We start from the raw sequence: 27019 nt of genomic DNA, 5'->3' as shown, positions 1-27019 counted from the left end.
GGGGCCGTACTATGTTTTTGAATGCGAGGATCTGCGAGACCGCGAGGCTATGCTCACTCTCAATACAACCTTTATCGATGGTAAGGTCATCACCTTTTGCCCCAGTTCAGAAACCCAGATTCCTGCGAGCGTTAACTTTAATATGGCACGTATATGGGTTCGCATCCACGACCTACCTTGGGGGTATCTTAATACGGAATGGACGGTAAGAATCTCAAACCATGTTGGTCTAGTTGACGTTATTGACAGTGAAGGACGAGGTATGCCACAACAACCATTTCTCCGTGCCAGGTTAGTCTTAGATATTACAAAACCTCTGATTCCTGGTTGTTTTCTTCCGCTTGATGAGGAACGTGTGGCTTGGGTTTACTTTCGTTATGAAGGTATCTTTAAATTTTGCAAAGAATGTGGTTGTGTTGGTCATAATACTGGTCGTTGCCCATTATCTGCTTATGATGCTCGACGTATTATTAGTAGCAGACTCCAAGATTTAGAACACCATGGTATGACGGTTCTTCAAACCTAAGAGGGTATACCTTTATATACTAACCTAATAAGGGGACTCACAGACCGATTCATTCATAGGAACCCTAGGATAAACCTACATCTCTTCAGACCACACTCAGCGCCTCCAAGTACCGACCCTTACTTATTTCCTTATTTGTATATGCGAGGTCAAGAGTCTGATTCCTCTTCTGATGAATTCCATGATGCTAGTCCAGATTTTAATAGAGGAAATATGAATGACTTTTCACTTACGGATGAAAGTCCAGATCACCCCCCAGGATTTCCAATTCCATCCTTTTATGACCAAAGTTTGCATTGGGTTAGAACTAGACCTCATATCAGTCCAAGCCCAGGTAGACGGTTCGGTTTGGGGCCGGATGTGGATGTTTCCCACTTTCCAAATCACAACCAACTCCCATAAATGAATTTTAATCTGGACCTTAACCAACCCCGGCCATTCCCCTCTCAATAACCGAATCAAAACCCTCTACCTTTAAACACTCAACACCCATCCACGAATCTCTCGTTATCCCTAGATGATCCTAACACTGCTCGTTCCTTAGCTTTACTTGATTTGGAGAAGTCAAACTGGTCACAGGGACCCTATAGGATTCATAATGGTTATTGTGTTCCTTTAAGACCTTTTAGTTCTCGAAGATCAGAACCTTCCCCTCCATCCACAAGTGTTATCAATCCAGGTGCAGGGACTCTGGCGAGTTTAGTGGCTCAAGGGTGAGCTTTACAACCACCGGGTCCGGACGAGCCTGGGCCAAGCAACTGGGTTGAAAGGAATATGGCTTCGCAAGGTGTGCTGGGGCATGATGACATGATTGTGGCACATCAATCTGATACATATGTGGGAACAAGCCCAGATGCCGAATTACCTGAGCTTCAAAACATAAACAATTTACTTAATGACAGGTTTCGTATCTCACCTCCTTTAAATGCAAATATATTTAATCCTCTATTACAGGTCACTCATGAGCAAGGAACTGAGACGGTTTCTTCACCGTCAGACGAGGATTACTCTCCAACTTCACCATTACTTTATCCACTGACTGATTCTGATGTAGATATGGATTATAACACTGAGAATGAAGCAAGCTCATATGATAATCAGATTGTTTTAGGCCTTCCCTGCACTCCAGCTTTCCTTGGTGGTAAAAGAAGAAGGGATGGGAGCCCTGTCCGCGCCTATTCAGCCGAAAGTTTTTTCATTTTTTCAGGAACAGAAGACCAGATTAAACAAAAAAAGAGAAAGAAAAAATACGAAGAATGGGACGCCAAAGGAGGTTTTAATATCCTTGTGCCTGCAACAGCAAAAAACTCATCTGCTAAGATAATTACATACCTTTCTATGGCACGTGAGCTCGGGGTTAAACCAGGTCCGCAGATAATGTCACGTCTCCATTGGAACCAACTAGAAACTGGAACCAAAAAAGAAGCAGATAATGTCACAGTTTAAGCCTTCCTTTTTATTTCTGCAAGAAACAAAAACTAGTGTAATGAATGTAAATAGATTGTTTAAAGCTACTAATCCAACATCTTGTCATGGGGTAGATGCTAGCGAAACACGGGGGGGTTTAGTGCTTTTTTGTTGGGGCCCCTATGATGTCGATATAGTCGAAAGATCCAGTAACTTTTTGTTTTGTAAAATTTTTGCTATGAATGGAAGGATATAGCACTGCCTCTTCTTGTATGGAGCCTCGCAACATCAACATCGTGAAAATCAATGGCAATATTTATCCCAGCTTCTACAATCTTATACTCATTTCCTGATAATTGGGGACATAAATCAACTGGATCAATACTCTGACAAAATAGGAGGAAGCGTTTTCATTCGCGGATGGGAAGCTATTGTGAATTGGAAAGTAAATCTACAACTGCAAGACATTCCCTTTACGGGTCCTCGCTTCACTTGGACGAACAACAGAGATGGGGGGCAATTAATAATGGAGCGCCTGGACCGTGGCTATGCCTCAGTGGATTGGTTGAATGAGCACCCACAAGTTTGTATTCGGAATCTGCCTATAATCCACTCCGATCACGGACCAATTTTATTACAAACATCAGTGGAACATCGAAGGGAAAAAAGGCCCTATCAAATTGAGAACTGGAGCATTCACTTGGACGCGGTCAAACATATAGTACACGAAACATGGCAATTATATGTTCAAGGCTCGCCGGCATATTTATTGACTCGTAAGCTCGCGGTACTTCGTCGACGTCTCAAATCTTGGTGCCTACATAAGAAAATGTTTTGGGGACTTAATTGGAAAAGTTTATTTGATCAGCTTCAATACTATGGAAATCAAGTCCAATCTCAGGAACAAGGATTGGAATACCTCCATCATCAACATGCGCTTCAGCGGGAGTCAACATTGGCTTTCCATTATTGGCATCAACGTCTCAAGTCCAACTGCATTCAAGTAGGGGCGTTGCCTTCCAAGCTTCTGTTTCGACGGTTGCGCCCAAAAAAACAACAAAATCATATTCACATGCTACAAAATGAGAATGGCGAGTGGCTTACCCAACAAGAGGATCTTGACAATGTAATCTTACAACACTTTAAGACCTTGCTATCTTCGAATGGTGGGGAGCTTGAGCTACAGACTAACCATAACGAGGCCATCGACTTGGTACTTCGAGAACTTAACCTTCCAATAATTGCGCCAACAGATGTTGAGGTTCTGCTCAAACCTTTAACACAAGAAGAAGTAAAAGATGCTCTTTTCTCGTTACCAGATAATAAATCACCTGGATTAGATGGCTACAATGCGGAATTTTTTAAGACATATTGGACCACAGTTGGTACCTGTCTAACAGAAGCGGCGCAGAAGTTCTTTGCAACTGGACACTTTCTGAAGGAATGGAACCGCACTCTTTTAATTCTCATTCCAAAGATCAATCCACCGGAGGAGGTAAATCATCTGAGACCCATTAGCTTGTGTAATATTCTTTATAAATGCCTAGCAAAATGCATGGTTAATCGCATGAAGGGTCTACTTCCTGTATTAATTGACGACTTTCACAATGCTTTTATCCCGGGGAGACATATGGAAGATAACATTCTAATTGCTCATGAAGTCACACATATTATCAATAAGCAACGTCGAGGCATTGATCAGCTAGCGGCCCTCAAACTGGATGTGAATAAAGCCTATGATAGGGTCAACTGGACTTTTTTGTTGAAACTTCTTCGAGCCTACGGTTTTCCTGATCATTGGATAACAATGGTGAAGGAATGCATTTCAATGGTGTCATATAGAATTTTAATTAATGGGGATACATCTCAACTATTCACTCCAACATGTGGTTTACGACAGGGGGACCCTCTTTCGCCTTATCTCTTCTTGTTTTGCATGGATATCTTGTCCCGTATGACGACATTGGCTACTGACATTCGACAACTTCAAGGTATTCGTATTGGCAGACAAGACCCGAAGATATCACATTTGTTTTTTGCAGATGACTCAATGTTCTTTTTCAAAGCCTCTCACAAATCATATCGAGCAATTTCACTACTCATCCATAGATTCTGTGCCATCTCGGGTCAAGTGTTGAACCTTCAAAAATCTTTTGTCAAGTTCAGCCCCAACGTCCCACAACAACACCAACAAGAATATAAGTCAATACTAAATATGGATTCTAAGGCTAATCTCAGAACTTATCTTGGCATTGCTATTGACCTCCAGAGCACCAAGGTCCAACATTTCACTCCGTTACTGGACAAGATTACTACGCGAATCGCAAGTTGGAATGATGCACAACTATCTCAGCCTGCGAAGGTCATCATTATTAATTCTATTCTCATTGGAGCCATCATGCATCACCTCAAGGTTTTTAGCATTCCTAAATCGATAACAGACAAAATTGACAGAATTATAGCAGCGTTTTTTTTAAAGGATAACCAAGGCAGAGGGATCCATTGGAAAAAATGGGAAATTATTCAGGAACCTAAGGGACAAGGAGGCCTTGGGATTCGAAACACGGGATTTTTTAACAAGGCTCTGTTAATGAAAAAAGCTTGGCGAATCCAACAACATCCACATCTCCTTCTTTCAAAGGTATTACATAGGACTTGCAACCCAGGTCAAAGACAACTACGTAAATCTACTCAATCCTCCTGGGGGCGCCACGACATTATAATGGCTAATACCTTGCTCCAACAACGCTATCATTGGAAGGTGGGGGATGGGAACACTATTGGCGTATCTACCCATCCTTGGCTCAATGGTACAACACCTATTTTTCGTGATGAAACACCTCTCTCTGCAGCACGAAATCTCAAAGTAGCGGATCTACTTCTTCCTAACCATCAGGGGTGGGACATTCGGAAAATTCACAGACTTTTCGAACCATGCTCCGCTCGTCAGATCAAAAGTTTGGAGCTTCAGACTTCACTGGGTAAAACAGATGAACCCTTTTGGCCTTATAACAAATCAGGAGAATACTCAACCAAATCAGGGTATGCAACCCTTCTCCAACAACAAAATGAAATTTATAGCATGACATCTCCTAAGGATAAAGAATGTTTTCGCACCTTATGGGGATTGCGCATCATGCCAAAATGGAAACTATTCATATGGAAATTGTGGCATAACGGCATTGCCACAAGGCAGAATCTTTTCAATCGCGAGATTGGCCACTCCAGTGCCTGTCCAATTTGCTTGAACGACTCTGAAGATACCCAACACCTATTCCGCTGCTGCCCATTAGCAACAGAAGCTTGGGAATGTCAACATCTGGATTTGGTGTTAAATACAGGTTCGGAGATCAACTTTCGGAACTGGCTAAGTAATTGGCTACTTTATTTTTATAAAGAAGATGGTATTCAGGGATCGCGGTTACCAAAGTTTGTGGGTACTCTTTGGAGCATCTGGATTTGCCGCAATGACCAAATTTTTCATGACCGTCGACCAACAATGCAGTCTGTACGTCTCCAATTGCAGCTGAGCCAGCCAACATGACATCTTCAGTGCTCCTCGACGTAATCAAACTAGAAGCCCGCACACAACGGAACTTGATCTTCCACCTGGCTTTCATTGTGTTCATATTGGTAGAACAAATCACGGGGCAACACCAATCACGGTTCAAGTAGATGGATCGTGGGATAGAATGACAAACATGGGTGGTACAGCATGGGTGGCAACTGCGACGCCGATTAACAGCCAAAAGGGGAAATTCTGTTACGCCACATCAGCATTAGCTACAGAAGCCGCGGCTTGCCTTACGGCTATAGCATGGGCCAAAGAGGAAAATCACAGGGATGTGGTTGTGCTAACAGATTCCTCAACGCTAGTCCAGCTTCTACGATTGGAGGGGTGGCGGGACATCAACATCAAATGGACAATTCACCAAATCATACACTTGGACAAGAGTTTCAATACGTGCAAAGTGATGAAAGTCCCTCGCAATCAGGTACAACAAGCCCACCAACTGGCGCAATGGTGTCGACAACATCATATGGACTATGGCTGACAATTTCATCTTTTATTACTAGTTGTTTTCTATTTCTCTCTTTTTGTACGTTCCAACGATGTCAAAAGAAAAAAAAAACATTATTGCTAGAAGAAGTAAATGCTCCTCCCTCATTTAGCCTTAATCTCTTGGAGCAGTTACCACTACTTTGATTTTCAATATTTTCATCAATATTGTATGTTCTCTCATTTGGAAGGTAGCAAATCATAAACTTGTGCTCCCCTTTCAACAACCCCCAAGCAAAACCCATTTCGAAATCCTTCTTTTCACTATCCTTATACATAGCAGCTACATTAATTAAGATATCACTAGCATTTGTTCCACTAGAGGCATGTGCTACTGCATGACTATGTGCAGCACAATACTTGCTAACTGATTTTGAAAATTTTCCCCATCGGTTTTTGCATGTGCTTAATGTCCTATGAGGGTTAGCAAGAGCATGCTTATTAACATAATCAACAATCTTACCCCAAAATTGTCCACGTGACTGGTTTGTGCCCTTTCTAACTTTTGAAAATTAGAGCCATGCATTAATTAGAGTTGTATCATCTTCTGGGTTCCAATACGATTTCAGAATCTTCTTCTTTGTTGTAGGTTGTCCCATATTTTTCATCACTAGGGGTAGGGTTGGTCCTTCTTGCTCAACATCTTCCTCTTCATCTTCTTCATTTTGTTCTTCATTATGCATGTTCATACCATCTTTTTGAGACTGAAATTCCTCCCAAATTTCGTTGCTCTCAAAGTGTTGGGACATGGGAAGGTTAAGATTTGTGTTTGGTACATTTGGGTTTGAATTATTTGTTTCATTTCTCATTTGACGTTGTTGGTACTGGGGTTGATATTGAGGTTGAAACTGTGGTTGGATTTGGGTTTGAATGTGGGGTCGAAATTGAGAATTATTAACAGTACGTGGATAATTATTTTGTGAATAATCATCAATATAATTGACATAGAGTATGGACATTCTAGCATTTGGCTTCCTTTGATTTCTTGCGAGTACTTGGGTAATTTTGAAATTTGGGTTTGAGTTGGTATTAATTTTTTTCCTAAACACTTAAAAAATTAAAGATGGGTGGAATATGAAAAAGATAGTGAAACATTCAATATTAGGCTCATTTTATAGATAAAGGAAAATTATAGTTGTTGACATAGTAATTATTACCATCTTTTTTTTTTTAATTTTTATAAAAAAGATCATTAAATAGCTGCATGAAAAAAATAGAATTTAAGTAATTGCAATAAGAAATCGGTCCTACACATTGGAGAGCCATCTCCTCCATCAACCCAAATGGTATTACCTCCAAGAGCCACTTTGCAAAGTGTCTCTATGAAAAGACACCCAAGACACACCCAAAAATCCTATTATTGAATAAGAGGTGGCTCTCCATTTATCTTTCCTTGGAGAGATCATTAAAGAGCTAATTATATATGCTCTCAGCCATACTTAGAAATTAGAATAATGGAGCAAGTACAAAAATTAGTAGCATCGCAAAAATAATGGGACAATACTATACAAATTCCAACGAGATATTTTAGTTTCCAAATAAAGATAGTGAATCAAATAAACCATGACCACGTGGCACGGCCTAGATCTGCTGGAATCAAATAAGATTACACCAGGGTCCAGGAGTGGTTAGCTTCTAGCTTTTGATATTGTCCACCTGGCAGTTTCAATCCTACGTTGCACCATTGAAAATTTCTCCCTCTTAATAATTTCCATCCTCTAACTTCACAATTTTAAATACAAAATGATGATACTAAAAACAAATACTTTAAACTAATCTCCAAATTCACTTTTAACCATTTTATCCCAACTTTCTCCTTTCTCAAAGTGCTGCTTTCTCGAACTAAATCAAGCTCTTAATCTGCGCATATCATTTGCTCAGAAACCAAATTATTTTCGGCCAATTTCTGTATGTTTTTTCTGTAGCCCAGCTTTTCAGTTTTCTATTTATATGTATGTATTTATGTGTTTATGTTTACTTATGTATGTATGTTAGTATGTTTATTTGTTCTCTTTTATTGACTATATATTATTATATTTATGTATTTTTTGTTTGAGATTTTGCCCTGCAATTTTTTAAATGGAAAATCAGAGTTGAAATTTGAATGTAATATGCTTTGTTTTTGCCATTGACGATTTTGGATTTGGTTTTTCTTTTTGAGTCTTATTAGGGTTTGGTTTCTGTTTCCTGTGTAATAATCTGAATTGTTATGTATATCAGGTATTTTGGGACAATTTTTTTCGAGGGCGTATTCATGTAATTCTTGTTTTGATGATATGGGCAGGCTTGATTTGGATTTCTCTGCTGTTTGAGTGAACAAAGTCTGGCTGTTGGAGTGGTTTTAAGAAGTGGGTCCCTTTGGAGCTATTTGCTTATATGAAGAGGTTTGAATTTGATAGTAAATTAAGAAGAAATCCGCAACTTATTTTGCGGAATGAAAAAGTTATAGAAAGGATTTGAGCTAATTCAACCAGATATTTTATTGCTCATTTTTAAATTTGATTGGCAGGGAGTGGTCCAATGAGGGATGAGGGTGACGGAGACGAGGATTTAGTTGAACTTGAGAAGCAGACTTTGCTCAATATTGATGGAAAAAGGGTTGATAATGGAACAACAGGGGATAGGCACGGTGTATTGGAAAATGGGCAATCGAGGCCCAATCCAGCGGGACAAGAGATGAAGGATAATGCTGTTGAGAGGGTAGTGCAGCAACCTCTGCAGTCACAAGGAATTGCTGTTTGCTGGGAAAGGTTTCTTCATGTGAGATCAGTTCGGGTTCTCCTGGTGGAAAATGATGATTCCACACGTCATGTTGTTGCAGCATTACTTCGAAATTGCTGTTATGAAGGTTAGTTAGCTTTGCTGAAGGGAAACTTCAATTAAGTTCTTCTAAGTGGCTGATGCTTCGATGCACTGCTTTATGATGGAATTGCCGTGAATTAGGTGCCTAATTATTGCCTATGTGGCTCATTTCTCATTCACGTACATGTTTCAACCTCTTTTTCATGCATCTACTCGATATTACCCAAAGACTAAGTTTCTCTCTGACAATTGGTACCTATTTTAGATGTAGTCTTCTGATTATTAAAACACGAGGTTCATCTTGTTATGCATCTCTTCATTGGATTCTAAAAAATCTTTCGGTTGCCGAAAAGTGTCTCATGCAAGTTTTAGTAAAGACATTTTGATTGTCACCTAATCAAATGAAAATAAAGGAACAAAGTTCTTAGATCCTTAATGAGAAGAGGCCTTTCGCCAATAATCAAGCTTTTCGAACTTGAGGGTTTATACGTTATCTCTGTTTTATATCAGTCGCAATGCTTTGGCTTTCACGCCTGCAAACACGTATCTTTGACCATTAGCATCGTTATTTATCTACTAGTGAAAGTTAGAAAGTTGATATTTCGCATATATTCACTGAGGTAAATCAAATGACTTCTTACATACTAAAATTTGTTTTATTTATTTAGTCAAAATTTTACTGTCAAGGTTAATATATGAAATTATAATTAGTGCAAAAGTCAAAGTGTTGCAACTCGGTAATGTATAACAAATTGCTATTTCTTTGTGCGGGAAGAAAAGATAGTCATATTTAACTATGTCATCTCTTTAATATGGCTATGCTCTTTTCATCTGAAAACTGATGAAGTATCTCATATTCCCATCTCAAGTACTTCGAACTTATTGGTCCATGTACAAGTTTATGTAGAACTTATCCTTATTTGTAAGTTTAACTTAATTCCCCTATTGATTTTATTAGCTCTGATATGAGCTCACGCCTTGTTATATATGCTTTGGAAAAACCTTGTAGGAAAATAACTTCAGAAAAGGTCTACCAAGTTCATCAAACTATTAGATCAATTAGATTCATACAAGGTGAATATATAAATGCGGAAACTTAAAGAATCATGAAATACCTCCAGCCATTGCACAAATAGGAAAGTATTGTGAAGATGAAGAGATCGTGAACGCTTGCAATAAACCGATGCTCACCAAATGGAATATCTTTATTAAAAATTCAGAATAGTTTTTGGATCCTTCTTCCTCTATCTAGATGGTGTAGAGATTTTTAGAATGAAGTGGATGTAGTGACCATTTTCTGAATGAGATGAATAACGTTGTATAGTGGTTGTAGTTGTGCCATCAACAATCGAATCCCTCCTTTTGTGTATGGAAGATTTAGTGGAGTAAGTGGTGGGAAGTAGTTTGGTTGACTCACTAATCCAAGGTGAGATAAAGATTAATAAATTAATCAACATATAATTAACTAATTACTAAAATTCCAACATTCTCCCACTTGGTCCACCTTATCTACAAGGTCTTCATATATGGTGGATCATAGCGACAAATTCTCTTTAAATGAGAACTAATCTTCCATGTATCACAATATATTCAGCCCACTTACACTATTTAATGAGTAAACCCTATGCTTACTCTAGGTCAAACATATGACATTTTTCAAATAACAAAAACATGTTCGCACCTGAACTCGAAAGAGAAATATCTGACTGAATGAAAAGTTATAATATAACATAAAATAATATTTTAAATGATAGGACCAAGTCCCATGCTCTCTACATGACCCTTGAAAACTTTAATTTGCATGCCTTTTGTCAAGGGGTCAGGCAATCATTAATCCAATACTAATGTAGTCTATGATCAATTTCTTTTCTTGAACATGTTCTTTTATGGCTCGGAATTTAATGCTGATGTGCTTACTTCAACTTCCACTCTTATTATTCTTAGCCATAAAAACAGCAGCAGAATTATCACAAAACATTATTATCAGCCGACAGATAGAATCAACGACTCAAAGTCCATATATGAAATTTTTCAGCCATACACCATGTCAGGTAGCCTCAAAACAAGAAATTAAACGAACTCAGTCTCCATAGTTGAAGTACTAGTGGTCAGTTTCACACTCCTCCAGGAAGCGGTACCATGGGCTAGCATAAACACATATCCTGAGGTAGATCTTCTTGAGTCAATGCAGCCACCGTAGTCGGAGTCATAATAGCCAACTACTTGGAGATTATCAGTCCTTCTATACATAAGCATGTAATCCTTAGTACCTTGAAGATAAGCATGTAACCCTTGGTACCTTGAAGATATCTTCACACTTTCTTCGCGGCCTTCTAGTGATTAGGGACCTGGATTACTCTGATATCTTCCCAATACTCCAATAGCATAAGCATAGTATACATAATGCTTCCAACAGTTGAAGCATAAGGAACATTTTTCATTTGTTCCCTCTCATCCTGGGGCACTGGTCCAAACTGAGTGGGCACCTATTACAATGGGTGCTACAGTCGCCGAACGATTTTCATATGAAATCTATCAAGTACCTTGTTGATATAGGTCGCTTGAGATAAACCTGAAATGCCTCGAGATCTATCTTTATGGATCTTAATGCCAATGACATAAGATGCATCACCCATATCTTTCATATCAAAGTTACTTAGAAAGAAATTATTTCACTTCATATAACAACCCTTTATCATTGGTTGCTAGCAAATGTTGTCCACATACAACACAAGGAAATAAATCTTACTCCCACTGACCTTATGGTATATACATTGATCCATGATGGTTTCTTCAAAACCGAATGAAGTTATCACTTGATGGAACTACATATACCATTGGCGAGAAGAATCAAATGCTCACCCTTTTTTAGAGAAGAATCCTTCAGGTTGTTTCATGTAAACTTCTTCTTCTAAATCACCATTGAGAAATGTTGTTTTGATGTCCATTTGATGTAACTCATAGTCAAAGTGAGCTACTAATGCCATAATGACTCGATTCCTTAATACTGGAGAAAAGGTCTCCGTGTGGTCGATTCCTTCCCTTTGAGTAAACCCTTTGGCAAGAGTCTAGCTTATGTCTCTCGATGTTGCCTAGTGTGTCTTTCTTTGTCTTAAAGGCCCATCTACATCCAATGGCTTTGCCACCATTTGATGCCATAGAGTCTATCTCGTCTTTCATAGCATTCATCCACAATTCAGAATCTCTTGAACTTGTGGCTTGTGAAAACGTAATTGGATCATTATGAGCTTCATCATTACCATTCGATTCTTGCAAATACACCTCATAATCATTATAAACAGTTGATTTCCTCATTCTAACATACCTCCTTAAAGGAACTTGATCAATGTTATGATCATCTGGATGCTCCTCATTTTCTTCATGATCTACCAAATCATTATCACCATTTTGTGGAATTTCCATTATTGGTTGTCTAACACCTGATCGAAGTGGAGCGGTGTGAATGACAACCATCTTATCAGTTGAACGAGAGGGTGGAAATTCAACATGATCGTTTTCAGGAACAATGTCCTTGAAATGATCACTCCCACAGACTAGATCATTTTCAAGAAACTTAGCATTACTTGATTCCATAATTCTGGTGTTGTGGGATGGAAAATAGAATTTATAACCCTTAGATTTTTCGGGATATCCAATGAAATGCCCACTAATAGTCCTTGGGTTAAGCTTCTTTTCTTGTGGGTTGTGAATTCTTACTTCTTACGGGCATCCCCAAATGTGCATATGGCGTAAATTCGATTTTCATCATTTGAATAACTCAAAAGGTGTCACGATAGCCAGGGAGCTGTTGGTGATTATTCATTTATTTGGTAGTGATAAATCAGGCAGGGTACTGGAAGCTCCCTAGCTATTGTCCAACATAACACCGTCAGGGAGATGTTGGTGATTATTCATTTATTTGGTAGTGGTAAATCAGGCAGGGGATAAGGATGGTTGTGGTTTTGAGGGAAGAAAGATGTTCCCCACTTTCAAGCTACCATTTTCTGCACCAAGCAATATATACTTTGGTGGAAATCTCATGATACTCGCCAGGGAAAAAAAACGCGGTCGCGTTGTCACGGGAACGGCTTGTAACGGGGAAATAGAACGTTTCGCGGCCAACGCGGCGTGATTTTTTTTTTAAATTCACATTAATACGTTCTAACCTTATTTGCTTTGTTTTAGTTATGAAGCATTATTAGGACATAATATAATCAAATCTATCATAATATCATGTTTCATTAGCTATATAATTAAATTGTAAAATATTTTTGGCCAATATTCAAAAAGAACTGATGTAACGGGGATAAAAGTGTTCTAACGCGGCGAGTTCGCGTTACAGAACGGACAACGCCGCGAGAAGTATGTGATTTTTATTATGGCGTTCCGTAACGGGATTTCGCAGAATGGCAAATCTGGCCGTTTTGTAATGGAATGGGAGAGTTTTAATTCCATGATACTCTGGCTATTGCATGCAAAAAGTGGGCTTTTTTGGCCTTTGTTTTTAGTGCCAAGTCAAAAATAATTGTGTATAATCAAATAACTTTAACTATTGACAGAAATACGAACACTATGACCGAAGGACCTTTTTAGGAAAACACCCCCTAAACTTGAAATTATTGTTGCAATATTTCCTCTAAAAATTATTGGTGATTTATGCAAGACAGCAATTTCATGATTGCTGCAATCTTGCTTAACTTCACCAGAGGTAAATTAGGGAAGAGAAAAGTAACAGCTGTATTGTTGCCAATGCAGTCTGGAAGACCTGTCTGCAACCGATAGGCCTAGTATATCAAAGCAGAAGTTTTGATGCTGAAGTTCATATGGTGTCTAGCAGGAGCCACAACAAATCACCTCAAAATCAACTCTACACTATGTTCTTCACTGAGACATTATATAAGTTGTGGACTTATAGGAATAGCCTGGTGTTTACAGGAGTTAAAGTTGATATCCTTAGTCTTTGTAAACAGATTATATTTACTGTTGCCTGTAGATGTAATGATGATGTTAGGAGGCTTCTTATTGTTTAGTTCTGCTCAGCCTGTTGAGCAGTGCTAGGAGTTGTGGTCCTTTTTCCCTTGTAGGGGTTGTGTGCCTCTCTATGGGTGTCTGACCTGTTGATGTTGGTGGTTGTATTGGTTTTTTTTGGTTTTCAATAACAACTTTGAATTGCCAAAAAAAAATGATACTTTGGGGTGAATAATACTAAATTTGTTATTTCTGGATCTTATCATACTTTTTCTGGAGTTCACATTTGAGTGAGTCAATTATATGATTATGTTTGATTATTAAAACCTGTGTTCATACCTTACATATTATGAGAATATGACCTTTTCTTTTTTCTTATTTCACAATTTTTAAACCTTGCAGTTGTGGAAGCATCAAACGGATTACAAGCTTGGAAAATTTTGGAAGATATAGAAAATCGTATTGACCTTGTCTTAACTGAGGTAGTGATGCCTTGTGTTTCTGGCATTGCTCTTCTATTCAAAATCATGAGCCATAAATCACGGAAGAATGTTCCTGTAGTCAGTAAGAATCTTCACTGGTCTTTTTCTCATCTGCTATTCTCTCTATAAAGGTTCAGTGCGTTAATGTTATGTTTATATTGTACTCCTTGTGTCCCGAAATTGAATGTCACTTGTATTTGAAAAAAGAAAGTGGAGAGAAGGAAGTGCCAGATACGCTCTACTTTCTAATTCTATTCATGCAGCCTCACCCCAACTAACCTTGTCATCCTTATGACCCATAATTTATTTATTTTAAAAAAAGTTCTGTTTCATTTTGTTTTCTTTTGTCTCATGGCGTTTCTTTCACTAAATACATTGTAATAACATCTCAGTAGGTACCGTTATTGCTCAGGAGGTAGATAAAGATGACTCAGTAATATACTGTTATTACTCAGTAGGTACATAAAGATGATTGGTAGTTGAATGACATGTCACCTTTCATGCAAAAGACAAAGTTACAATTAATTAAAATTCAAATATTTTGAAAATTACTTATGGTTTATAGCACATCACCTTGAAATAGTTGAATATTCAAGGTGAATAACTTGGAAAAGAGCGAGGTGTTTCTGGAGAAGTAGTAACATTCAAACTGTTCTAAAAGGTGATTCTTTTCGGGACAAAAGGAGTATGCTTTCGCCTTCTTGTTGCTTGATAGTCTGCTTCTCTTTTTGCTTTTGTATGTTGGTTGCTTTGCTTATGTGAGCGAACATCTTACACACTTCATTAGAGCTAACTCTTATGTTCTTTAGTTGGCAATTTATAAGTTTCAGAAGAACCAAATGACTGCTATTCCTAACGAGATTTTTGCGCAGTGATGTCATCTCATGATTCAATGGGTTTAGTCTTTAAGTGTTTGTCAAAAGGTGCAGTGGACTTTTTAGTGAAGCCGATACGAAAAAATGAGCTGAAAAATCTCTGGCAGCATTTGTGGAGAAGATGCCACAGCGTGAGTTTGTTGAACATTGCTTGGGTTCACACTATGTTTCCTTGTTCCTATTTATTTAAACTCCATTTAGTGTCCTGTTTGGTTCTTCATAGAGACTTATTGCTGGATAGCTGTAGCTATATTAGAATTTAGAATGATTGTAATCTTTTGCTGTTATTATTTTTGGCTTTAGGGTTTAATTTTGTGAATTATATACTTTAGGCAACATAGTTTGTTCTTGTCTTAGGCCCACGATAGTTGGTTGAAAGTTAATCTTCAGTCAGAAAAAAATGCAGATAGTGTCGGAGTATATGTGGCATAGAGTGTTTTACCTTGCTACCTGCTGGTGCCATTCAATTTGGGTGGGGGGGGGGGGAAGGTTCCGGGCCTCTTATTAAATGATGTTGGTCATGGTTCCCTCTGTTTTCTTGCTTGGAATTCTGTTGGAAAATTCATTTGCCTATTTCTTATTGTCATGGTTAGTTCTCTTGTATTGGCCCAACTTAACGTATCCTTATGAATGACAGAAGAATTATGCAAACTACTAGCTTCAAACCTAATCTAAAGAGAAAGAAAATTGTGACCATGTTGGCCATAAAGTCAGTGGCCTTATTAGCTGTGTAAGAGTGGGAAGTGGAGAAAGAACCTAACGTCTGAAGGTCCAATCTACAATCATGTATGATTTTTTTTTAATGCCAAGGTGAATGTCTTAAATGGTGCCCATGGTTAGCTGTGTAACAGTGGGAAACAGAGAAAGAACCTAACGTCTGAAGGTCCAACCTACAGTCATCTATGATTTTAATTTGCCAAGGGGCATGTCTTTCTCTAAGGATACCTTGTGGGTTTAGCACTTCTCATTCTTTTTTAATAGAAATTTTTTACCTTCAAAATAAACTTTAAATGTAATTGCAAGGTTCCAAAGGCTATTTTTTATTCTTTTTCTTCACTTTGATAGTTCTAAGTTTCGGGGCGGATGGAGTTATGGTTCGGAAAAACGGCCGAATCAATTTGGTTTGCCCGTATTGGAGCGACTTTCAACTTTGGTGAATCAAATTTAACTGTTTCTTTTTTTCAGCCGAACCAATCGTGACAAGGCATTCTTGGGCACATTTTCCGTATTTAGTACTCTACTTTTCAGATTTTTTTTTCCAGAGTTTCCCACTACCCACTGGTCCCTACACCTCTCTCCAATGATGCCATAATCAACATAAAAAGAAATAGAAACAGAGAAGAAGAGGGAAGCAAACAACAATCACGAGATCTATGATCTTTTCTGGCATTGGTTGGTTGTTGGCTGCATATGTTTATTAAAGATTGTCTGGAGGGATATTTACCTTCTCTCTTGTCACATCTGCCATTCTCGCAAGGTATAGAGAGACAAGGGGAGCATAAATCTACAGATATGATCTTTGTTTGCTGTTCTTCGAGTTTTATGGTTTCAGAATCATAAAAAAATCAGGAAAATCTTTACGGCCAAGGAGGATTTGTGGATTAGTATTGTGCCTTAAGTTTCTTTGGTGCTACCCTTTGGGTGTTATCGCCCTTTTCAGGGATATTTTTTGGTGATGTGAATTGTGGCTAGTGTGATTTTTTTCCACTGGCTTCCTTTAGGGGACTTCTTGTTTTCTGTTTTTGTTTTGTTTCTTCATTTAATTTGTGTAATATTTGAGAGTGAGTCACATGCTTAACAGAGTCTATCTTTTGTTAGTCAAAACTTGGAGGAAGTCATATCTTTCATGTTGGAAACATACCTCTTCCTCTCAAAATCCATCACCCTTAATAAGGAAACAAGATGGAAGAAATAGGGAAAATCATATCTTATCGTAGCCTATGTTATTCTCAGTTAAATACTCTATTATACATGTTAATCATGGAACTTGTCACTTTTTCTAACTTTAATTTTTCATTCTTTGCCAAGCTCCTACTAATATGTTGTTCTTTTCTTAGTCTTGCGGTAGTGGAAGTGAGAGTGGAACTCAGACTCAGAAGTCTGTGAAATCCAAAAATGCTGCAAAGTCGGGCAATAATAGCGGCAGCAATGACGAAGAGTACAATGGCAGCCCAGCCTTAAATTTAGAAGATGGAAGTGATCATGGGAGTGGCACTCAAGTAACACCATTATCTTAGCACTTTTTTTCTTTCTGATTTTGTTTGACTGTTAATTGTCATTGCTTGGTTTATGGGCTAATATCTGAAAGAAAAACGTACGATTAGGAAAAACTTGAGACACTGGATATGTGTATTACAGACAACATGATCAAGATGCTTTCCTAATAATTTTATATTGACTCTATCAGGAAAACATTACATGATAGAACTGTTGGGTTACAGAGAAGAGAAGTTGATTTAGGTTGTTCTTCTAAATCAATCTGTAAGAGTTTCTATACCTATGATTATCAAGGCACTCAAGAACAAAATGCTTCAGATTTTTGTTGCAAGGAAAATGTGAATGTAATCTCTGTTTTTCCACACTCACATATGCTTCATGATCTCTTTTTATAGAGAGATCAGAGATGAGTGAAAGGTTCTGTTTACTCTAGAATAGACAGTCTCTTAATTAAAAGAACGTCTTTTAACCTCACTAGATAATGTTTAGTTAGTGTCACTTTATTTCTGAAGAAATAAACAAAGCCATGCGACATTACTATTATAAGTAAAGTCCCATTGCTTCACAATTTAGTTTTCTTAACTGGACTGGCATGGGGGGACGTGCTAGTGACATGGGTTGTCTGTGCTCCCATCATGGGGGGTTTGTGCTGCTGGCATTGGGCGTGTGCTACCTCTTGGAAGGCTATTGAAGTTCTTGTCTTCCCTGTAGGAAAACTGGGCAGCACTGAGGCATGTGCCAATGACACTGGGGGGCCGTGTAGTTTCCTGCATTGCTCTTAAGAACTTGTACTTGCTTATCCCTAGTGTACATACATTACTTATAACCCTCAACTTTGAGCAATGCTTGTATTCTTTACTACACTTAAACATGAGCACATTTGTACTATAAATTTCCAACAATATCCTGTATTCTCTTTGTTACTGGTAATATTGAAATAAGTTGTGCTCTGCATGTACTCAGCCAACAGCCAGCCTGAGGCTCACGAAAATGAAACCCTTTTATTTTATTCTACATCTAGCTTCTCATAAATAGCTTCTGATTCTAGCTAGCAAAACAAATCAATATCCAATACATACAATTGTTGTTTTTGCTCTAACTCTAATCTAGGGCCTAGGGGTTGTATTTGTGAGGCACAAAACCGCCCGCAAAGACCTGTAGTGTTAATATCATGAGAAATCGCAATTTGACGGAACATTAACTTTCTTCTTTCTGCTTACCAGGCAGAAGAATACTTCTATAGAAAATAAATGCTTTCAAATGTTTCTTAGAAAAAAAAAAGCAACAGAATTGACTATTTGCTGAATTACTGTATAGTGTATAATGCCAAAGTGAAAGGTGGACATTACTGGATTGTTATAAATTATGCAGATTGCATAATTTTTGTAGATAATTTTGCTAGATGAATCGATGTTTGTTCCGTCATCAGAATATAATGCCACCTAGAGGACTCCGTCAATAATTCCACATTTTATACTGTATAGGGACACTGTTCCCCTAGAAGTTACCAACTATGCTGATGTACCACAGCATTTTGTCACTGATTGTTCTATATCTATTGACAAATCCCTTAAAGCATCCAGCAGCCGCGATACCACACTTTCTATCTCCTCTTTCCTTTTCTTCTTCTGTGAGCCATACGACAACGGTGAATGCATGGAAGCCACTGTTGATTGAGTTTTACAGTATAGACCTTTTCCCCATCATTAGTTATCTTCTCTCCTCGTTCTTGATTGATCCCGTCTTCCTATTCATGCCTGCTATAACTTATGAGTGACCAATGAGATAAATAGATTAAGTTTATCATCTGTGTTCCAGAATTTTTGCTATTTTATCATCCCTGCAATTTTTCCATGTAGTGTCAATTTCATAAATAAATTTATGCACTTCACGTGTTTTCCCTCCCCCTCCCATCCCCATCTCCATCCTCATACCTAAGTTCTTTAACTCATTTATGCTTGAGATTTTTCTGTGTTTCCAGAGAGTGGCTTCTCTGACGATAATGCTTTAACTACTACTTCATCCGTTCTTTTTTAATTGCAAGATTTTTACTTTTCTACTATTCATAAATCATACTTGACCGTGTATAATGATCTACACAAAAATTAAACAAAGTCATATGATATATTTTTTGATTCATCTCAATGTATGGTTTTTTAATCTCATTTGCATGATTTTTACATTAACGGTCCAAATTATGCATCGGCAAGTGTGAAAATGCAAATGTTGCAATTAAAAATTGAATGGAAGAAGTATAATTTGGCTGGTTTCCAAGTTGGAGGCTACATTTGCAACGTGCTTCTTTTCTATGTATAGCTTGTTATGTAAGCCCCTATTTTTGTTTTTACAGACATGTTTGCTGCAATCGAAGAGCCTAGTGCTAATTGTGTTAATACTTACTCCTCTTTCATGTATAGTTGCTGCTAAATTGCTTCGGTTGCTATCCTTATTCAGCATGGACCGATGGTACTGATGCCATGGTTTCAGAAGGTTGCCACAGCTATGTTCTTCATGTTAGTTTGTCTGATGTCTATATCCATAAACCTTGGCTTCTTTTATTCCTTCAGCTTAGCTTCTTCATGTTCATTTAGCTAAGGTTTGTCGCTGCCATATGGGTCATAATGAAGAATGTGGTAGATGGGGCTGCTATATTCTTGCCAACCAACTATAAGTCTTCAGTATTGAGTGAGAGATCCTGGTGTCTTTTAAAGAGGGTTGAAGCAATTGAAATGGATAGCTACTTGAATGTTTGTGTCCAATTCAGTTAAAGAGTAATAATAGAGAATGTTTTCGGTTATAGAGAAATGGAAACTAGAATTATAGCAATCCAACTTTGATTGTGACTTTTAGGCTTTGTTGTTTGAATTTGGAGTGCTTACGTTTATCACTACTGACACACTGCCGAGTTCAGTTATGGATGGATTCATCAGACATCATATTCAAGTGAGAAAATGTACTGCTGCTAGGGAGGCATCCTAAAGGGGAATAAGTAGAGATGGGAGAGAGGGGGGAAGGGTAGGGAGGAGAGATAGAGGAACTCATTCACTTTCTCTTTTACAAATAGTTTCTTTTCTACCAAGTCATCTCTGCATGGGCCTTCAGACCACTGGTGAATGGTGATAGATATCAGTAAATTTACGATTACTTGTGTAATTGTCTTTTTAGTGGGATTAATTTGTTCTGATTCCTCGAATTTTGTTCACAACTTCAAAATTAAGCTTAAAAATAATTAGATTTTGAGAGAGAGAAAAGTATATATTTGGAGTTCAGGATTGGAGAAAATTATAGTTACATTTAATATAAACTAGCCAAAATATTTGAGTAGGGTAAATTGATTGTACTTTTTACTATGCACTTGGAAAATTTATGGTTGGTACCAAGAAATTTAGTTTAGTATTTTAAAACAAGATCCATCTATATTATACTTTAAATATTATAACAGAAACTCAACTGATACATTCATGTCCCTGAAAGTATTAGAACTAATTTGATTATTAAGCAATAGGTTCTGATCAACTAATTATTAGAAAAGAATATGATATGGGTAAGATTTATTATTTTAGAATACCATTGAAATTACGTTATAATTAGCTGTTTCCCATGGATTCCATGGGTTTGAAAACTAGTGTGAGAAATTGTTGCTCTCAAATTCTTCATCTAACGACTAGTGACTGCGATTGTCAATGAATTAGGTTAAAAGTCAATTTCCCTACTTTGCAGAGTTCTTGGAGAAAACAAGCTGCAGAAGATCAGGTTGATAGCCCTCGACTGGTATCTCATTTGAATGAGGTACCTGCATGTCCTGATAGTACTTGTGCCCAAGTAATTAATCCTAATGCTAAACCATCTGGGAGCAAGCTGTTATCCATGACTGCACCAAAGGAGTGCATAGAGCAGAAACAACCGCCTGGTATCTATAGTTGCAGTCAAACTAACATCTATTTTGCTTGATGTGTAATAAGTGTCTTTTTTTTTTTTTTTTTTTGCCCCTCATCATTTTGAGTTTTCCGATAGTTTATTCTTCTGATATTTGCTGCATATCTCTTGACAGAAATCACTGAACTAGGAAAAGGTCAGGATATCGCTATGCTGAAAAATTCAGATCTGCAGCCAAAGTTGTCAGTTCAGATCCCCACTGAATTGACCTGTATGGATCAACACAGTGTACCCAAAGTAGACTCTAGCCAGTACGATGAGCAAATAGATAACAGAGTGAGAGAGTTACATGGTGAGGATCTGTCGTAAATTTAGTTGCATGAATCCCAATATGTTATACATCATGATGCTGACTCTTCCTGCCTTTCAGCAGGAAGTAACGAGTCAATTGTGTGTGCTATTGCAAATAAGTTTACTAAGAAGCCTGACTCTAATGACAAAGGAACCGGTGGGAACAAAGAGTTATTATCTACAGATCAAGGTCTGAAGAGGCTTAGAGGTGCATACGATGTAGGGAAGGCAGTTCAGGATGAAAGAAATGTACTCAGACGTTCGGAATCTTCAGCCTTCTCCAGGTGTGAAATCAGTGTGAATCTATTTTTATGTTTATTATAGTGAATTGTGACGGTGTTTTTCATTTGCTGATGAAGGTACAATGCCACATTGCATAATAAGGTATCTATTGTGGATGCACAAAGTCCAACTCCTCATGAAACTGACCCGGAGAAAAAGAGCGAACGTAGACCCAACATTCAATCTCATTCTGGAAGCAATGCTCTGAATCATTGTTCAAATGGTGCTAGTGTTTATGTAGATGTGATGTCTACTTCAAACAATAGTTTAATTGACATAATTGCCTCAAAGAACAAGGCAGCTGAGCGTTCGACAAACAATTATATGTCCCCTTCTTCTTTCCGAGATACTGAAGACAACCAAGTATCCTATTCTCAGCAAGTGGTGCTTGAGAATGCTGATGTTGCAAAAGCAGTCAAAATGGATATTCCTGCAGTGTGCTCAACTCAAGAGCTTCTGGTCCAGGCTTCCCAGCATCAAGAGCTTACATCAAATTGTGAGAATTTACTAATCAAGAAAATGGCAGAACCTATTCCTCATTGTGGTTCATCTACTGTTTTGGGTGATTACCTTGAATGCAATGCTTTAAACTATAGTGTGAATGGAAGTGCCTCAGGAAGCAATTATGGAAGCAATGGACCAAATGGAAGCAGCAGTGGTGCAAATGCTGGTATAATGAATATGGAGAGTAAAAATGGAGCAGGAGGTAAGAGTGGAAGCGGTGATGCAAGTGGAAATGGGAGTGGTCGTGGAAGTGGGAATGTACAGAATAGTGGAAGCAAGGTAGATCACAGCAAGCTTGCCCAAAGAGAAACTGCCTTGACCAAGTTCCGGCAAAAGAGGAAAGAAAGATGCTTTAAAAGGAAGGTATTAGCTCTTAACTCTGAAATTTGTGTTTATAGATCATTCTAATTAGCTGTTGGATCTTTTGTTAACCAGTATCTGTAAGAATTGCTCATTGTCCTGAGGCTAGGTTAGAGTGCGTAAGGAAGTAGGGTAAGGGGTAGTATCGAGTAATGGTGTGGATTGCTCATGATCTCATAATTGGAGATTTAGCGTTGGCCTTTTGACTTTTGAGCTTCATTCTAAGGCTGAATTATTATGAGCAACCAACCATTAAGATACATGAACAACTATAGACATTACAAGCATACTTAAAAAAAAAATTGGAAAAATTGATTATAATATTGCAATCTTTGGCTAGTTCGATGAATTTAATCCCACCTTTTGATTATTTTAAAGTAATCCGAACTCTTATTTTTCTCGCATACAGTAAACCCAGGACAGATTGGTGATGGTAAGAAAAAAAAGGGTCTGGGTTATTTTGAGAAGTTACCCCCAAAAGTTGGGATTATTAAAAAATAATCAATAGGTGGATTAAATTTAGCAAACTGGCCAAAGGTTGGATTAGTAGAATCAAATTTTCCAAAAAAAAATTGCTCCACACTAACACATGCAGATATATGGTCGTATCAGAAAAACAATTTAATTTCGAAGTACAAACAGCAATTGGTACCATTGAACCATGAAATTTAGCTTAAAAGATAATTTCCATAAAAAAGGTCTTGCACACGGTTCAAGGATGCCATGGGTAGAGGACAATAAGAATGATACAAAGACATTGTGAAGCACTTGAAAGAAGGGAATAAGATTTATGTGGATGACCACCTCATGCACCTGACCCCTATCCTGTTGGATGTAAGGCTTTGTCATTGTTGTTGTTGGCTTATTGCTGAAGAGGAGTTCAATATAAAAATTTGGAAGGTTTTTCGTTAACAAAAAATATCAAGGCCTTATTTGGTAAAGAGAGGTTTGGGGTAAAATTAGAGGTTTGAGCTCATATTAGAGGATTTGACTAGTCAATCCTCTAATTTGAGTATTTGGTAAAAAGAGGTTTCAATTAGCTTATTGAGTCCAAAAAGCTCTTTATGAAAAAGTTGGGGAGAGTAGCCTTTTGACATTAGAGGTTTCGGAATGAGTGGAGTAGTACTGTATGTCTGAGTGATGCTTCTGTGGACAAGATTTTACTTGATTTTAGGAATAGAAGTAACAACACTAAATCTCAACATAATGAGATACGAAACTCATCTCTGAACTCAATCACTAGAATTTGAGATGCTAACAAGTAGCCTCACGCTTAATGCACAAAATTCTCTATTAATGTCTACTTGCACGTACAATCCTAGGTCTCGATTTATAGCTATATTACCTTGCTCCCTACTTGAATGTACAACCCTAGGTCTCGATTTATAGCTATATTACCTTGCTCCCTAGTCCATTAGCACACACAAATAACTCTCACAACTTGAAACCCCTTTAAAAGCCCTAAATTATTCAACTGAATTTAATAAACTGAAAATAAATTTAGTTACATAAAAAGTCCTCGCTTTAATAGTAAGGTAAAATCATGCGACTCCCTAGGATGCGATAAAAGGATCAATAAGGTAGCAATGGCCTTATGCTGTAGGGAAATAGGACCTGAGTCACTTCAATTACAATTTGCTGTAAATATACTCGCCACAAGAATGGGGAAAGACACTTACCTAAGACTTCATCTTCCCTGCGTAAGCAGTGATCCTAGGTTTGATTCCTTATGGTCCTTTTAGGCATTTATCCGGAAAGGAAGCTTCCCTTGAAAGTGTTGAATCCTACACTTTAACCTAATTATAGCACCCTTTCCCTTATTTTCCTACTGTATCAAGTATAAAGCTAAATGGCTGATCATGCTACATCTTAGAGGAAAATTAATGTTTCTCATAGTTAATTCTTTTATACCAATGTGGAGTGTAAAATTCTTTAGGCTGTTTATTTAAGACACTTTTTCTATGAATAAAAGAAAAAGAAGTATAAAATGCCTTTGAGAATGACGGGAAGAGAGGGGGTGGATTGTGGAGGAGTTGGAGGGAAGCATGTTGGTTTTAACACGTGTACTCAGTACTCTCATTTTTCACATTGTCTAAGTCTTTGTATCCTCTGATAGCTTCTAGATCTTCTCATTACAGGGTAATGATGATATGCTTACATGCAATTTTACTATCCCATCCCCAGAAACGGCCTAGACACCTGTAAGAGACCTCGTGAGTCGCTTGAAATGTATACGACTTTTAGAATAATGAGTTGAAGTATTTTTCCAATGCTAATAGATTGTTTCCATATGACTAGAAGAGATCTGTAAGATAATATTTCTTCCCAGCTGATCTGTGTAATCTAACAGAACAGATGTAACATATTGAGACGATCTCCAACCCTATTTTTTGCCATTTCCTTTTCTAGGTGAGATAGGAGAGCAGAAAATGACTAGCTGAACAGCAACTGCCCTTCAGACAGCAATATGGGCTGCAGGCATCTATGGAAAATTCCAGCCTTGACACCGATTCTTGATGTATGCTTTGTATATTAAAATTGGTTATTGTCCTATCCTTTGTGCAGAAAAATATATTAATTTATTCATTGTGGAGAATTTCATATCTAGATTTTACTCACTGAAGTTATCATTGTACTGCTTTACTGCTGTATTGTTATGTTTGATACTTCATAGGTATACACCCATTACTTTTTTTTTTTTGAAAGAGGTATACACCCATTACTTAAGCTTCCTGTATGTAGGAACTTCTGATAACAGTTGTGTCACGTAGAAGTATTTTGAATTTTTGATGGTGCTGTTACTCCTGTCTTTGAGAAATGAGTAAAATGTCAAAGTATTATGGTTGAATTATTGAATGAGTTAAAAAAAGGCCATTGAGATGCAAGTGCGGTATCTGAATATGCTGGAGTAGCAAAATGACGGAGTAAGAAGTTTATGGTTAGAGGAGATGTAGCACACATACGATAGAGAAATCTACTTGCAAAATGGCAACACATTATGCTCACTCTTTCTTCTCAAAAACTGAGATTTTTGGGTGTCAAGTGGACGTGTTTTTGTTGCCTTTTGAGGGTGAAAGGGAGACATAGATCCACGAAGTTCTATGTAATTGTGGAAACGTGTTTAAGTGGGCAAGTTTTGTGCGCTATCTTCTCAAGGATCAAAGGGGAGTGATCTACCACATGAGCTAGCTCCTCATCCTTTCTCTATGACATTGGATGAACATGTGATTATATTATCTTTCGGGTGGGTTTAATTGGACGAATTAAAATTTTGATGAAAAATGGTTTTTCACAGAAATCATTTTTCATAGAAAAATTCAATTTAAGATTAATTTTTTCCTTTGGTTGCAAGCAGAGGGTGATCTAGTTTGATTTTCCTTTAATTATAAGCAGAGAGTGGCCTACGTGGGGTCTTGGGTGACACGAATGTCACGATTTTAATTAATAGAAAAAGAGTACTCTTGGGGTGGGGGGAGGGGGGAGGGGGGAGGGGGCAGGGGGAAAGAAATAAAAATATAAGAGAAAGCTACAAGGTGCATATGAGTAAAGATAAGCTATTTAACATATTTTTTATATTCTTTGTCTTTTAAAAAGATTAAAAGAAATGAAAAAGAGATGCAATTTCTTTGATTAAAACTCAAAAATTATTGTCTCATAAATAAAAAGATTATGGTGATGCTTATTCCATTTACTTCAACATACAACTTCCATCTCTCAATCGAAGCACAATAAATCCTCTTGTAAAGGTGTTGGTAGTTTAGTCACAAAGATTATTTTTTTAGCAAGATTTACCTCCTCTACCAACAATTTATGCACTTCTCTTATAGGTGTGATTCTCAATCATTTACCCCACCCCATTCCACAATTTTGAGCATCCTCTGTGTCATTGCATCTATCTAGACCTGGCAAAGTTGGTCCTGATCCGAAAATCCGGTCCGAAATATCCGATTTGTGGTCCGATCTGGGTCCGAACGAGACGGTCCGAACCTTGATCCGAATCCGAAACGGTCTCGATCCGGTCCGAATCCCGATCCGAAATAATCTTGATCCGAAACTCATCCGAAATCCGAATGATCCGATATAATCTTACCCGATCCGAAACCGATCCGACCCGAAGGTAAACCGATCCGAAATTATTGGTTTCGATTAGGCTTTGATCCGAAATACCCGAAACTTACCCGTTTTTTATATAAAAAAAATCATTGCCATAAGTATTCCATTCATTCCACCATAGTCTGATTCCGATCCGAAATAATAGTCCGAAAGATGACCCTATCCGGAACGATCCGATCCGATCCGGTCCGATCCT

General features: G+C 37.8%; 1 protein-coding gene across 2 annotated transcripts; it reads left to right on the top strand.

The window, feature by feature from the left end:
• The first annotated feature begins 7697 nt into the window (after nt 1-7697).
• Nucleotides 7698-25550, top strand: PRR7 (proline rich 7 (synaptic)). Of its 2 annotated transcripts, XM_010668596.4 has the most exons (12): nt 7698-7901; nt 8278-8377; nt 8503-8841; nt 14166-14327; nt 15118-15251; nt 17178-17339; nt 19755-19850; nt 21058-21247; nt 21389-21565; nt 21644-21848; nt 21924-22713; nt 25120-25317. In XM_010668596.4, exons 3-12 carry the CDS (start codon nt 8514-8516, stop codon nt 25126-25128), a joined length of 2253 nt encoding a protein of 750 aa, XP_010666898.1. In that variant the 5' UTR covers nt 7698-7901; nt 8278-8377; nt 8503-8513; the 3' UTR covers nt 25129-25317.
• Nucleotides 25551-27019: the final 1469 nt, after the last annotated feature.

This window comes from Beta vulgaris, chromosome 7, assembly GCF_026745355.1.
Source record: "Beta vulgaris subsp. vulgaris cultivar EL10 chromosome 7, EL10.2, whole genome shotgun sequence".
Taxonomy (NCBI): domain Eukaryota; kingdom Viridiplantae; phylum Streptophyta; class Magnoliopsida; order Caryophyllales; family Amaranthaceae; genus Beta; species Beta vulgaris.
Note: the sequence above shows the minus strand (reverse complement) of the source record. Positions and strands in the feature narration are given on the sequence as shown.